General features: G+C 51.0%; 1 protein-coding gene across 1 annotated transcript; it reads left to right on the top strand.

Annotated features, from left to right (window-relative positions):
* The first annotated feature begins 3,973 nt into the window (after positions 1-3,973).
* Positions 3,974-14,349, top strand: Ube2q1 (ubiquitin conjugating enzyme E2 Q1). The gene is made up of 13 exons (XM_036190740.1): positions 3,974-4,443; positions 6,503-6,607; positions 6,940-7,044; positions 7,678-7,728; positions 9,978-10,118; positions 10,302-10,386; positions 10,901-10,961; positions 11,141-11,231; positions 11,328-11,386; positions 11,468-11,516; positions 11,763-11,858; positions 12,169-12,235; positions 12,642-14,349. The coding sequence occupies exons 1-13, from the start codon at positions 4,123-4,125 to the stop codon at positions 12,671-12,673; spliced, it is 1,263 nt and encodes a 420-aa protein (XP_036046633.1). The 5' UTR covers positions 3,974-4,122; the 3' UTR covers positions 12,674-14,349.
* Positions 14,350-15,161: the final 812 nt, after the last annotated feature.

Raw genomic sequence — 15,161 nt, forward strand, 5'->3', positions numbered from 1 at the left:
TATCATTTACCCATTCCACTCTTGCTAGACATGTTTCCTATTTAGGACTATTCAGATAACACTGCTGTGGACATTCATGTCATATTTGGGTATACAAATATATACATAAGACATACGTTTTGGTTATCTTGCTATACCTTCCCAGTCACTATTTCATTCTCCACAAAGGTAAGTATCCTTTATCCTATTATTTATTGGTGGTATACACTAGGGGTTTTACATGCTAAGCAAGTCCTCTACTACTGAGATACACCTCCAATTCCCTTTTCTTTTTTTCTTTTTTTCAAGACAGGGTCTGTGTAGCCCAGGCTAACATCAAATTCATGATCCTCCTGTCTCAGTATACTGAGTGCTGGATCCCTTCCTTTGTCTTAGAACTTAGGCCTTCCTTCTCAACCTCCTTCCCCTTCAGAACTAAGTCTTGGTTTGGTTTCCCACAAAGCCCAGTTCTGTTAGTGCTGCTACTGATACCTACTTCCATAGCTTAAGGCTTTGCTGACCTTTTGATCTTCCAACTTGCCACATCATTCCTCAAGACCTTTGTGTGCCATTGTGATGGCTAAAAAACCTCCGTTCTGTACCAGGTATCTCCTTCGTATCTATTAGCCTCTGCCCTAAATTTCTGAAAGATGAGCTCCTAGCAATCTGCACCCTTCCCAGAATGATCTAACTGCTGTGATGATTAACAGCTTGCTCTGGCTTCTGTAATATCACTGTATACAGGGGAGTAAGGTACCTCCTTCATGGCTGTGAACAGGGGGAAGAGAGAGCTCCTCACACAGCTGAGGGGAGGGAAGCAGTTTCTTAAACAGCTTCGAATTCCACAGAAACGAGGTAATTGTGGTCTCCACCTTTAAAAACCCTTCCCTTAGCCCCTTCTGGGTAGCATGTCTTCAATTTGGCTTTTAAGGCTGTTGCCCTGCTAGCAGTTTTAATAAATCTAGCTAATTACAATTTGAATTGAGTCTGTGGTCTTTTCCCAGTGGTCTCAAACTCCGTAATGCCATCTCTTCTGCATGGGACTTGTCGGCTCTTGCCTCATCCACTGTACTCTTCTTCCGAGGTTATGTCACTTCTTCGGAACACCTTTCCAGATCTCCAAGTCTTCTCCTTTGAGGCACTCCTACAACTTCAGTTCAGTGCTTGAATGTCTGTCTATGCATTAAATGTCTGGTTTTCTAAGTTTTTATTTATTGCTGGGGGTGAGGCAAAGGCCATGGCATGGTGTGTGAAGACTGGGGAGCAGTGTGTGGAGTCTGTACTCTTCTACCTTTGTGAGCACCCAGGATTAAACTCAAGGCACTAGGCTTGTGTGACATCTGGCTGGCCCAAATGTCTGCTCTGCCAGGCTGAACACAACCGTGAGAGTGTAAGGACTGGGCCTGCTTCATTCAGTGCCCCCACACAGTAGGTGCTCAGTAAGCATTTGTCCACTTCCCACATTTGTCTATTGTGGCTTTATAATTTCTCTTTTCCTTAGTAAGAGTTCCATGAAGGCCGGGAATTTCTACCCGCTGTTTTCCTGCCCCAGAATTCACTAAACCATTTCATGTCCAGTTTAGCTGGATACCACACTCATGCCCAATCAGTTTAGGTGTGACTCCCTATGAGGTTTATCAGCAACAGAATGCTCTCCCGGCCAGAGCTGAGATACTGAAGAAAGTAGCAATAGAGCATCATGCTCCAGTGACCATGACTGCAGAGTTCTTCTGGGAGGTGGGTGTGGCTTACCAGTCTGTAACACTGTGGGACTGTCTCATCATGTTCTCTTCCAAATAAACCCCTCATGAGATGTAGTTCAACGGCAGCCTAGCATGGGTGAGACTCTGGGTTCAATATGGAGGACAATTAATAAATGGACACATTTAAAACTTGTATATGGGGCTGGGGTGGTGGCTCAGTAAAGAAGAACACTTTTTGCTCTTGCAGAGGACCAGGTTTCAGTTCCCAGCACCCACACAGCAGCTCACAACTATCTGTAACTTCAGTTCCAGGGGATCCGATGCCCTCTTCTGGCTCTGTGGGCACCAAGCACATACATATGTGGTACATGTACACAGTGCATGCAAAATATGCATACACATGAAGCTTTTCTAGAAAGCTCAAGTCAGGCCTACTGTGTGCACCTGTCACCCCAGTACTTGAAGGCTGAGAAAGGAAGGTCTCAAGTTCCAGTTTCCTGGACAAGGGCTACAGTCATGTGACCTGTGAAAGGTTCTAAAGGAAGCATGTGGGAAGGCAGAAGGTGAGAGCTGAGCAAGGTGGCCCATGCCTGACTAGAAGCTTATCATTGGGAAGCTGAGGCAGGGGGGGTAAGATTCAGGCCAGCCTGGGCTTCATAGCAAAACCCTGACAATAACAAAAGGAATAAAATAAGCCGGTAAGCAGCAGACAGAATAGGGGAGAGGGCATGGAGACAGACCTAGACGTTCTGCTCAGTAGCTATAGATCCTGATCTCCATCTGTAAAACAAAAATTAAAACTCTTACCTTGCAATGTTGTTGGGAGGGTTAGAAATACTTGCAAAATATTCCTGGCTCGGGGAGTACTTGATAAATTAACTTTTTACTATTACTTTTTTTGTGTGGTGATGAGGGTATGTCAAATCCAGGGCTTCCATATACTAGGCAAGCAGCCTACCACATCCCCAACCTTTTCTTATTTATTACTTATGCGGCAGTAAGTTACCCAGGTAGGCCTTGGACTTTCCACCCTCCTAGATAGTTGGGACCACGGCCAGGTTTGGCTTACCCCATCATTTTAGGCTTCCACCTTGTGAACACAGGCACAAAGACGGTATGCAGCTAAACGTTCAGGCTGTTCACATTACAAGAAAATCAGCCCTCCCCCACCCCCAGGTCTTCAAATTATTAAAACAACAACAACGACGACAAAAAAAAACAAAAACAAAAAAACACCAACGCGGAATTTCTTTAAACATCCAGAGTCGAACACGGCCAAGCCTTCTGCTAACATCACTGAGAGAGTGAATAGCCCAGAATCAGCTTCCAACAGAGGTAGAGGCGGCGGCGGCAGGGCCAATGGCTCCCGGGCTGAATGGGCCCCAAAGCATCAGGCTAGAGGAGGCTGCTTGCTGACACCGGCCTGTTTTGCAGCTCCGGGTTTCAGGAGCCTCAGACCGCGTTGTCCTTTGCGATAGCGCCACCTAGTGGGGCATGTCGAGGTACTGCCGTGAATTCCAACCGCGCTCAGGGTCAGGGCGACGGGGTGGGAGGGCCAGGGTCTTCCATCCAACTGCTAGATCAAGCCTCCGGACAAGTGACGCACTCCTGGGACCCTGGAGGAAAAGCCCCTGACCGGGGACCATACTCGACACTTCGGCATCCTCGCACCAAGTCCTTGAAACGGGCCAGAGAGACACTGTCGTTTGGTACAGAGCCATTGTACGGATGGAGAAACCGAGGCTTGGCAGGAGCGTCGACGGATGACCACAACGGTAGAGGAGCCGCCGGGAGAGCCAGGCCAGCTGCTCGGGCCCCGGCGGGGAGCGGGGAGGCCTTCCGGACCGCACACCGGGGCCGTCCCGGGCGCAGAGGCGGGCGACGCAGCCCGACGGCCCGCCTGGGGCTGCGGGACGGACACCGCCCGCCGCCGCCCACCGAGCGCCCGGGCGGGGCCGCGCGGGGCGAGCAGGAAGCCGGAGCGCGACGCCGCCGAGAGCCCCGGGGAGCCCCGACGCCGACCACGTGACGGCGGCGCGCCGGCAGAGGGCCGTCGTGCGCAGGCACGCACGACGCACGCACACGCACGGAGGCGCTCCGAGCGGCAAGCCAGCCGAGGGCCTCGGGTCACATGTGGAGGGTGACAGGCGCGGGCCGGGGGGCGGGAAAGACGCGCCGATCACGTGCCGGGGGCCGGAGCTCAGAGGTCACGTGAGGCCGGAGGCGGGGCCGCCGCGGAGGGGGAGGGGCGCGCGGCTTCCGGCGGCCGTGGGGGGGGGGTGGGCCGGCGAGCGGAGGGGGCCTGTCCCGGAGGTGGCGGCGGCGCCATCTTGGCGAAGGGGGGATCAGGAAGTGCGGACCGCGGCGGCGGCGGAGCCCGGAGCGGAGGCCGGAGGCTCCCGGCCCGCCGGCCCCGGAGCGGAGCGGAGCGGAGCGGAGGATGCAGCAGCCGCAGCCGCAGGGGCAGCAGCAGCCGGGGCCGGGGCAGCAGCTGGGGGTCCAGGGGGCGGCGCCGGGGGCCGGGGGCGGCCCGGGAGGGGGCCCAGGGCCGGGGCCCTGCCTGAGGCGAGAGCTGAAGCTGCTCGAGTCCATCTTCCACCGCGGCCACGAGCGCTTCCGCATTGCCAGCGCCTGCCTGGACGAGCTGAGCTGCGAGTTCCTGCTGGCCGGAGCCGGAGGGGCCGGGGCCGCGCCCGGACCCCATCTCCCCTCCCGGGGGTCGGTACCGGGGGACCCCGTCCGCATCCACTGCAACATCACGGTGAGGACCTTCTCGTTTGCACCGCGCTGGGGGTCCCTTGTCCGGTGCTCGAAACCACACCATACAACCTCCTGCTCTCGAAGGACCCGGAGGCCGGAGCCCCGTCTTGGGGCTCGGCTCTTCTCTCCAGGCTACACTTGTTTCTTCAGCTGGAGGTTCTGTGGTGCAGTCACAGTCTCTGCTGTTGACCCCTGAGAGCGAGGGACACCCGGACATGTGGCCCCTCGACCACCCCCTCCTATGAACCCACCTCCACGTCAGGTTTTATGATGTGGGTCCCCTTTGCATACTCCTCCACAACTTCACCATGTCACTTAGGAATGCCCATTTCTTCTCCCCACCCCCAGCTCCAATAAGATTCCAGGCCTCTGCTGGAAGGACCTAGCCTGGAACTCGGCCCAGTTCGGTAGTGACCCTTCTCGGCAGTTCTTTCCACTTAGATGTTACCCACCTGTGGGTTCCCTCTGCCCAGGCATCCCTCGTGCAACCCCATTTTGCTCCCTGAATTTCACCAAGTGATAGTTAGCTGTTCACTGACTCCACTTTGGATTTCCTAATACTCGGGTGTAACTAACCTTTAACTCCTCTTTTAAGATGCCTCAGCTGGTAGCAACATTGCCACACCCCTCTCCCCGTTCCTGGGGTTGTCTGCTTGTCCTAGGTGGTGGTTACCTTTTCTGGTGGTGATAGCAATGTGTGTGTGTGTGTGTGTGTGTGTGTGTGTGTGTGTGTGTGTGTTGAGCAGTAACAGCGCCATTGCTCCTGAGTGGGCATCATTCCATCCTAACTATACTAGATTAGGAAACACCTTACATGTATCCGGCCTTATTTTATCCCCTAGTGTCCCTTGAGGAAATTGGGTGTAATCTGGTACTGCATGATCCTGTTGGTTGATAACACCCACCTGGAGCTAGCTAGCTAGAGGGCTAGTGCCTTTATCCACACTGGAAATGGGAGTGGCCTGGGGAAAGACCGACTTGTGCATTCTGTGGTACTTGAACCCTTCAATTCGTGTTTCATGGTGTTTTCTATCCCTTTCTGCCACCAAACCAGGTCATGGTTTGGTGAGGTCTGGGAGTGGAGCGTAATGAGACCCTTGAGTTTTGATGGGGAATCATCTATCCAAGCTGAGGCTTACCTCACCAAGCTATGACCGCCAGGAGTGGCTCAGTCAAGTAAAGATTTTAGCATCTTTGGTACTGTTTTTCCTGCAGCACTGGTTAGAACTATGGCATCGCTAAGATCCCCAGTAGAAGTGGGTAAGGCTTCCTTGGCATGTGTTGAAACATCAAAGATTGGATTTTGCTAAGTGGATTCACTTACGGGTAGGTTTGCTTCCTCCAGCTGCTTCCTTTCAGTTTCCAGAGGCCAGCTCCTAGCTTTGTCTTTGGGGGTTCTCAGCTGCAGTGCCCATGGCCCCTCTAAAAGGAAACTTGGCCTATACTGGCCCCCTTGGCTTGGGCAGAGTGGGGGAGTCTGTTTAGGCTCCTTTGGCACGGTGGCTCAGGAATGCTGGGAATGTCAGTAGCGTAGGCTTTTTTTCTCCCAGCCCATGCCTGGACTGAGGAGAGGGCAGGTTCCTGAGGGAGTGGTAGGGAGAATGGGTCTTAGGGGGGTTCTGTTGGGGGGGGTCTTGCACATACCCTTTTATTATTAGCTTTGAAGACTGTATTTTAGCTCCTCCCCTGGTGGCTACAGCCTGCATTTCCCTCAGCAGTGTGACTGTTAGGAGGTGCTCTTCCTTCCCCCATTCTGGAGTTTGGAAACACTGAGAGACTCTAGCCTGGGTGTGGGAGAACTTGGACTGTGACCATCAGGACAGTAGCCCTTTGCTGGTGTTACCTTGCCCTGGTCTTTACTCGGGGAGAACGTAAGCTTGCAGGTTGCCTTAGTCCAGGTCCCCCCAGGCTCTTTCTAGAGAAGCTGAGCTGGTGTTTCTGAGTGTAGGGCATAGTGGTGGGAAGGAAAGGAATCATAAGTCTTCAGGGAAGAAGGAAGTCTAAGCAAAAACTGGTTTCTCAGTTTCCCCTTGTGACGGCTCTCCCTGCTTTCCCTTCAGGAATCCTACCCTGCTGTGCCCCCCATCTGGTCGGTGGAGTCTGATGACCCTAACTTGGCTGCTGTCTTGGAGAGGCTGGTGGACATAAAGAAAGGGAATACTTTGGTGAGGAGGCAGGGGGGAGAGTGCATGTGCTCCTGGTGAGGTTTCAGCCACAGAAGTACCCTAGAGAGACAGGTAGATCTGAAAGTGGATGGTACCCCGGGTGGACCGTCTTGGTGCAGACTTCTGAGGAGAGTTGTTCACTGAAGCCAGAGGAGGCAGATTCCTGTAGCAGCTCCAGGGTAGGGCCACTAAGGAAAGTCATTCCTATAACTATGAGGCCATCCAGTTAGAGAACCAGCCACCATTTGGGGACCTGAGATAAAAGCTCATCCATGCAGCAGTCCAGATTGCAGTAGGGAAGTGTAGTTGATGTCTCTGTGGTCTGCACCCAGCTTCTGCAGCATCTGAAGAGGATCATCTCCGACCTGTGTAAGCTCTACAACCTGCCTCAGCATCCTGATGTGGAAATGCTGGATCAGCCCTTGCCAGCAGAGCAGGTATGCAGTTGAGGATTGGGCTTTGGGTCCTGCTCTTCAGTCATCCCATAGAGCGATTGATAAGTACTTGATAATTGAGATGGAACTGCAGTTGTTCCTTCCAACCGCGCTCCTCCCAAACACCTGTGATTCTCAGCCTCTTTCTTCTCCAGATGAGAATCCAGCTAAATGCGGCACTACTCACTGCTGCTGTCCTATCAGAAGGCATTCTCAGGGGCAGCACTCAGGTTGAGATGAGGCGTTTTACCATTATCTTAGCACTAGCAGTTGATGCTATTGGAAACCCAGGCCCTTTGTTTAGAACCAGAAATGCACTGTCTCTCTAGAGGAGATCAAATGAAGGAGGGGTTCTCAGGAAAGTTAAGCTGGGATCTGCAGAGTAGAGGACAAGAACAGCCATCCCTGTCCGTCTGTCCGTCTGTCCATCCCTCTGACATGTAGTAAGAAGAGAATAATTGGCTGGTAGCAAAGTCATCCATCCCTTGGGCTCATGCTGGCTGGTGGAGAAACTGGCATCTTTATGGGCACAGTGCCCAGCTTCCAGACCTTCAGGGCCAGGGGGGTAGGTCAGAGGCTGCACTCTAGCAACCTTCTGGGTTCTGACCTTCGTCTTTGCCCCCATCTCCACTGCAGTGCACACAGGAAGAAGTGTCTTCAGAAGATGAAGATGAGGAGATGCCTGAGGTAGGCTTGCCACTTGAGATGGCGGTGACGGGAAGTGTTTTTCATTAGTATGGGCCATTCATTATAAACAGCTCCATCTTCGTCCTGGGGAAAGAAGCTGTCACTGGAATAAAGAGTGTCCTAACGTGAAGGAGATTGCCATCTATTATCTCTTCTTAGAAAGCATTTAGGTGGGAATCTGTTAAAACAAACACTGGACAAATTTCATCTCAGATGACTTCAGGAGTCCTGACAGACCCTAGTTTGCACCCTGATTGTCTTACTTCGGGAGTTTCAATTACTCTCATGAAGCTACAGTTTTCTCATCTATAAAATAGGATTATGATACATATTATATAGTTGTTTCAGGCAGTAAATAGTAATGTATAATATACCTGATATATGCATAGATGTTTTCCCTGCATGAATGTCTGCATTACATACCTGCAGTACCTGTGGGGGTCAGAAGAGAGCATCGGATCCCCTGGGACTAGAATTACACATGGTTGTGACCGCCATGTGGGTGCTGGGAACCAGTTTTCCAGAAGAGCAGCCAGTGCTCTTAACCTCAGAGCCTTCTTTCTAACACTTGTTTATTTTTTGAGACAGGGTCTTGTGTAAGCTAGGCTGGCCTCAAACTCACTTGTGTAGTCGAGGATGGCTTGATTTGATCCACCTGTCTCTACCTCCCAAGTGCTAGAACTACAGACATGTACCACCATGTCTGACTGTAGGTGCTTCTCTAGAATATAACCATAGTTAGGTTGAACTTCATAGCCAGCTAGAACTTAACCTTATTTCTCTAAAGTCTGCATTGACTGGGCATGAGAATTAATTCACTAGCCTTTAGCTTTTCTATAAAATGGAGATAATGATAGAATAGTTCAGTGTTATAAAGGAGTGAAGTAAGCTAGTGTGTGTTGCCCCTAGCACAGAACTTGACAGGATGTCCTGTTGTAGTATGGTATCTCTGATCGTGTTTCCTAGCATTGGACCCAGATTCTGTAACTTTGTAGTGATCTTCAGCCCACAGTGGGCTGATGAGCCCTGAAATAGTCTTTCCTGGCAGTGCCAAATCCTCCGTGCCACGCCCTGGCACCTGACTCTGGACTGAAGCTGCCTCTGTGTGTGTGGCCTCCTCTTAGTGAGCTGCTTGTTCACATAGAGCCGGGAGAACAGGAGCTAATTATGCTGTGGAGTTCAGCCATCTCCTGCTCTGGGCCACCGCATTTCCATCTGGGCAATGAGTACTTCTGGGCACTCAATTCAGATCCTGCTCTTGTAGGGAGAGGAAGAATTTCATGGTCTGGATTTCTCCTTATGTTTTTAAGATGTATTGAAAGTCAGGACAACTTGGAGGAGTCAGTTCTATCTACTGTGTAGGTTCCATGGATTGAACACATGTTATCAAGCTTAGCGGCACACACCTGTACCCACTGAGCCACACAGCTGGCTCCTAGTTTTCTCTGCTAGGCGTAGGGTCCTAGGGACTCTTGGGTGTGATGGTCTAGCCTAATAAAACAAGCTTTTTTTTTTTTTTTAAACTGAGGATTGAACCCAGGGCCTTGCGCTTGCTAGGCAAGTGCTCTACCACTGAGCTAAATCCCCAACCCATAAAACAAGCTTTTAATTATCACTGCAGGCCAAAGACAGTCATCTAGAAATTGAGAGTGTCTGCTGCCAAGGAAATTCTAGGGGCAGTTGGAACAGGGTTTTCTAAGGTTTTGTAAAGGGAACAGAAGACAGTCCCTTTCTCAGTCCTCTTTGTAGCTCTGCTGCTGTGGTTTGGGGATTGAGAAAGAGAAGAAAATTGCCTTGGGAGGCCAGATGTATTGACACAGACCTGTAATCCAGTACTCAGGAGGCTGAAGCAGGATGATCCCTGCAAGCTTGAAGCTAGCCTGGTCTACATAGTGAGTTCCAGGATAGCAAAGACTACATAGCAAGACCCTGTCTCAAAATCAAAGCTCCGTGCACACTTGTATCCCTAACACTTGTCAGGTAGAAGCAGAAGGGTTGGGGTTATCTTCACTATGTAATGAGTTTGAGGACAGTCTGGGCTATCTGAGACTCGGTCTCAAAAAACTAGATCCAACTTGCCTTGGCCTTTAGACTGTGGAGGGAATGAGGCTGAGCCGTTTTCTCGAACTGGAAAATGTGTTACTAAGAATGCCTGGGGGCTTAGGGCTCCGGGAAAAGTGGGATAAAGAAAGGATAGTCTATCCACTGCCTTTTTTGGTGTCGTTCCTCTGCTCCCACACCTACCTCAGGACACAGAAGACCTAGATCACTATGAAATGAAAGAGGAAGAGCCAGCGGAAGGCAAGAAATCAGAAGACGATGGCATCGGAAAAGAAAACCTGGCCATCCTAGAGAAAATTAAAAAGAACCAGAGGCAAGATTACTTAAATGTACGTGCCTTGTAGAGAGGCAAGGCGAAGGGTTGATGGGTGCTGGCTGGGGAGTGGCAGGCCACTGCCCATCAGTATGGAGAGCTGCCTCCTTTGTGGACTTGGACTGCTCCTTCCCCTAGGCCAGAGTGCCTTAAGGCTTCCCTCCCAGATCAAGGAGTGATCGTGTGCTCTCCTTCCCAGGGTGCAGTGTCTGGCTCGGTGCAGGCCACTGACCGGCTGATGAAGGAGCTCAGGGACATATACCGATCACAGAGTTTCAAAGGCGGTGAGTTTGCCTGGGGCTGCACAGGGACAGGGCGTGGGCTGGAAAGATGGCTCTGTGGATAAAACCACTTGCCACCAGGTTTCAGGACCTGAGTTCAGTCTAATACCCACATAACAGAGCCTCCGCTTGCATGGGTGGTACACGCGCAAATTCAGGTAATGGTTTTTAAAAGAATGCAGTATGATGCTGGCAAGGAGCCCTGAGAATGTCTAGATCACACAAATGGTTCTAAACTTTTCAGACTGCGATTGGAACTCCTCAAGGCATGGGTTGGTGCATATCCAGAGACAAACCTGGACTCTTGGAACTTTTTTTCCCCCCAAGTTTGCCTGTTCTGGAACTCACTCTGTATACCAGGCTGGCCTTGAACTCATAAATCCACCTGCCTCTGCCTCCCGAGCCCTGGGATTAAAGGCGTGCGCCACCACTTCCTGGCTTGAGCCTTTTTCTTACAACGAGGGAGGGATCCACCTGCTGGTCCAGACCCATCTTCTAATGTCTCCTATCCTTCCAGGAAACTATGCAGTCGAACTCGTGAATGACAGTCTCTATGACTGGAATGTCAAACTCCTCAAGTGAGTGGCAACTCTGGGATGAGACAGCAAATGAGTGGAGTGACGGGTGGACCTCGGGCAGTCGTGTCCCAGCCAGTGTATTGGTTGCAGGGTCCCAGGAACAGGTGTGGGCACTGGGGCCCATAGGAGGCTGCTCAGTGAGGACCCAGCAGTCTGAGCCCAGATTCGTTGCTTTGCAGAGTTGACCAGGACAGCGCTTTGCACAGTGATCTCCAGATCCTGAAGGAGAAGGAAGGAGCAGACTTCATCCTACTTAATTTCTCCTTTAAAGTAAGATGGCCTTTCTCGGTGCTCCCTTCCTGCCTGCCTTGTGTCCTAGGAGAGTGCAGGCCTCCCTTCCCTGACTGCTGTTTGCCTCTCTCTCAGGACAACTTCCCCTTTGACCCACCGTTCGTCAGGGTTGTGTCTCCAGTCCTCTCTGGAGGGTGAGTGGCTGTTTGTGGTGCAGAGGTGAGGAAGGGGCTGGACCTCTGGCCAGGCACAGCTGACTATCCCTTCTTCTGCAGCTATGTTCTGGGTGGAGGCGCCATCTGCATGGAACTTCTCACCAAGCAGGTGAGCAAGCCTGTTTCACTCTTGGGCATTGGCCTGGGCAGGGCTGGCTGAGCTTTAACCATTGGGGTTGGGGAACAAACCATAGCCGTAATAGGGCCCTTTGATTGCTCTAGGCACAGCCTGTACCCAGCAGCCTAGGTGGGCGGGTGGTGACTGTACTGGGAGTAAAGGGACCCTTCTGTGAGGGCAGCCTCTTCCCAGAGAGGTGCAGACCCTGACTTCCTGCTCTGTCCCTGCTGTGCCCAGGGCTGGAGCAGTGCCTACTCCATAGAGTCCGTGATCATGCAGATCAGCGCCACACTGGTGAAGGGAAAGGCACGGGTGCAGTTTGGAGCCAACAAAGTAAGGGCCCTGGGACTCTGGGGAGCCAAGGACAGTGTGGGCCTCTAGCTGGCTAAAGCTGCCTTTGAGGAACAGAGAGGATAAGGCCCCTGAAATGGAGGGAGGACCTTGGCCTCAGTGGCATCTCAGATATTGGGGTGGGCACAGGTCTGGGAAGGGAAGCTGTATGTGGTGTGTCCTCAAGGCCTTCCCGGGCAGAGGGTCTTAGTGCTGGAAGCTAGGACTCTTAGGTCCCTGGGTGACAGCCTGCAGGTGAGGGACAGTAGATTGCAGCTGGCCATGATCTGACCTGGCGACTTTGTCTCCCCAGTCTCAGTACAGCCTAACAAGAGCACAGCAGTCCTACAAGTCTTTGGTGCAGATCCACGAAAAAAACGGTGAGGCTGGAGCCCGGCCCGGAGAGCTAGCCCCATGCCCCACACCAGCCAAGTGCAAGAACCTTTGGTTTCTGAGCCTTACTGTCCATTGATCCAGCATCTGCCCAGTTCTCTAGAAGTCTGGAGGTGGCTAACCTCACTCTTCTCTCCAAGGGGTGGGGTAAAAGGTAGACTGGGTACTGCCATCCAATTCCTGTTACTTCTGGGTGGGCTCCCCATTCTCCCTCCCTTACAATAGCCTCCAGGTAAGTACCCTCAGCTTCTCTGCATCTTTGTCCCCACACTGGACTGGACATCCTTCCTAGGATCTGCTTTCCTGGAACAGTGGAGATGTCCTCAGGGATTGGAGTGGTCAAAGTTGCCCTGGGCCTGCCCCTTACTGTGCTGGTTTGTGTTTTTTGTGCAGGCTGGTACACACCCCCAAAGGAAGATGGCTAACCCTGGAGTATCATCCCCTTCCTCCTTCCCCAGGCACCACTGGACCAATTACCTTTGAATGCTGTATTTGGATCTCACGCTGCCTCTGGTTCCCTCCCTCATTTTTCCTGGACGTGATAGCTCTGCCTATTGCAGGACAATGATGGCTATTCTAAACGCTAAGGAAAAACAACAACAAACCACACACACTGAACTGTTTCAAGTACTCAAGACTGACTACAGACCAACCACCTTGCTGGAACCCTTGCTAGCAGGCATTCTTCTAAAGAAACTCTCAAGCCTCCTTACATTGCTGGAAACTCAGCTGTGCTCCAGACTAGAGCCTCCTTACCTATGCTATGGGTTTTTAATTTATTTTCTCTTATTTCATGTACACTGCTTTTTTTGGTTACAGTGTATGATGGATGTGTATGGAAAAAAAAATGTATCTTTGGGAAAACAATTACAGTTTGTTAATTTGAAGATGCTGGTCTTGACTCATCTTTATTTTTATTCTACATCCCCTGACTGCTGGGTGGTGGGGAGGGTGCCAGGCCCACCATGCTTTGGTAGCAAGGAGAAGCTGCAGAGAGGCTACATTTTGCTGCTAACACAAGAGAAATACCAAGCTGAAGCATTTGCCTGATCTGACCCTAGGTGCTCCTAAAGGCCTCTGAAGCAACCAGCACCTACATTTCTTGGAACAGTCTGGCCTGCTGAACTACAGTGCAGAGGCCCAGAAACAGCCTGATTGTCATTGCTACTTTGTACTAATCTCCATTTTGAAATTTCCAAGAAAAAGATGAGACTGGAGTAGCTGCTTCATAAACTTTTTAAGTTGAGTGGGGTGGGGCCCAGCTCCTGGATGCATGAGGTTTCCTCTAATCCCAGCAACCTGCTGGGTGGCTGTAATTCCTTGGTTCCCTGCCTTCCCATCCTCTCTTCTCACCTCTCATCTGCTTCATTAGGTGGTCTAAGAAAAGACATGAACTTTGGATTCTTTCTAGCCATTCCCAAGTTCTGGGCCTCCTGGAAACAGCTAGCTCAATGTGGTTGTGTTGTGTGGTGGGTCCTTGGCTCAGCCCCAGGAACAGCGCGGAAGGGGAGAAGTCTGCAGAGCTAGAAATCGGCACTGTGCACCGTGTTGGATGGACCTGCTGTTGTGAGACTGCTTTCCACATAGCACATGAAGCCTGCATCTCCCTGTCAGTGAGCTTGCTGTGGGACCACCTGCCTGCTGATGTGAGAGACGAGGGACAGCTAAGCAAGGTCCCAGGGTTTAGAAACCCCAGCTCTAGGATTTTTGGTAATGCTTTTGAGGTGGGCATTTTAATGTGGCCATCCTTCCTGCTCCCACTTTCTTTTAGGAATTTGAATGTCTTGCTGCTTTAGGTGGATGGAGAGTTCACCAGTCCTACTTGATGCTGCTCTAATTCTGCCTACACCCACCCACCAGATTAGGGGTGCTAATACAGTGAGGCTGAGACAGAGAGGATACAAGGGGAAAAGTCATCCCATGGAACTGCAATCTATCTTGTAGCCTACGTGGCTTCCTTCTGAATTTAATGTCAGCCCTGGCTGGCATGTAGATTGTGTTTTTAGTAATGTGTACTGTGTGAGCTGTCCTCTGTATAATGTATTTTGTAATGTATTTTTCTCATCTACCAAAGGATGGATCAAATAAAGTTATTTAAATAGTTTGGCTCTAATAAACTTATTAAAATATAATGGATTCATATCCACTTGACATGAAGGAAAATGTCAGGTTCTGTGAACTGTGACTCCAACCCCTTACAACCCTCCATTTTTGTCCTCAAACCTTTTATGATGAAAATTTAAGTGTAGGCTTCTCATAAACTTATGCACTGAATTTAAAGAGGCCATATCACAAAGGGCAGATTTCTTCTTTGCAGTAGGGAAGGCAAGGAATGTGGATCTGTGACCCAGGTAGGGTCTGGCTTGCAGCCCGCAGCCTGGGAGCTAAGTGAACATGGGAGGCTCACAGCTACTTCTCAGTCTCCATGCAGCAGTTTAGAGGGCAGGACAGAGCAGCAGGCAGTGACCAGGAGAAAGTATCCGTCACCTCGAATGTGAGACATGACAACCTTAATTTGCTAGGGCGATGGCTCACTCTCCTACCTGATTCTACATGTTAACACCAAGGAACCTAGGCAAGGTCTCTTCCAACCTCCATGAGTGCCCTGGCATACGAAGAAGGGGGAAATACCTACGCTTGGCTGCCTCAAGCTTCTAACCTAATAGAAGCTTACTTTTTTGGTTCAAATGTTTACGCCAGTTTAGTAGACTAAAGACACCTGACAAGACTACACCCTTTGGAAAGATGAGTTGAAATAAAGGCAAAATGGAAAGCAATTCAATGCTGAGGCCCCAAGAACAGCTGACACCCAGGGCAGTGCAGGCAGACAGATGAGCTGGATGTTCCCATCATGTCCCATTAAACTCTTCAAACTTCAAGATGTGTGGCTAGAAGGCAAGGGAAGTTGGTGAG

The sequence above is a fragment of the Onychomys torridus genome, chromosome 6, assembly GCF_903995425.1.
Source record: "Onychomys torridus chromosome 6, mOncTor1.1, whole genome shotgun sequence".
Lineage (NCBI taxonomy): Eukaryota > Metazoa > Chordata > Mammalia > Rodentia > Cricetidae > Onychomys > Onychomys torridus.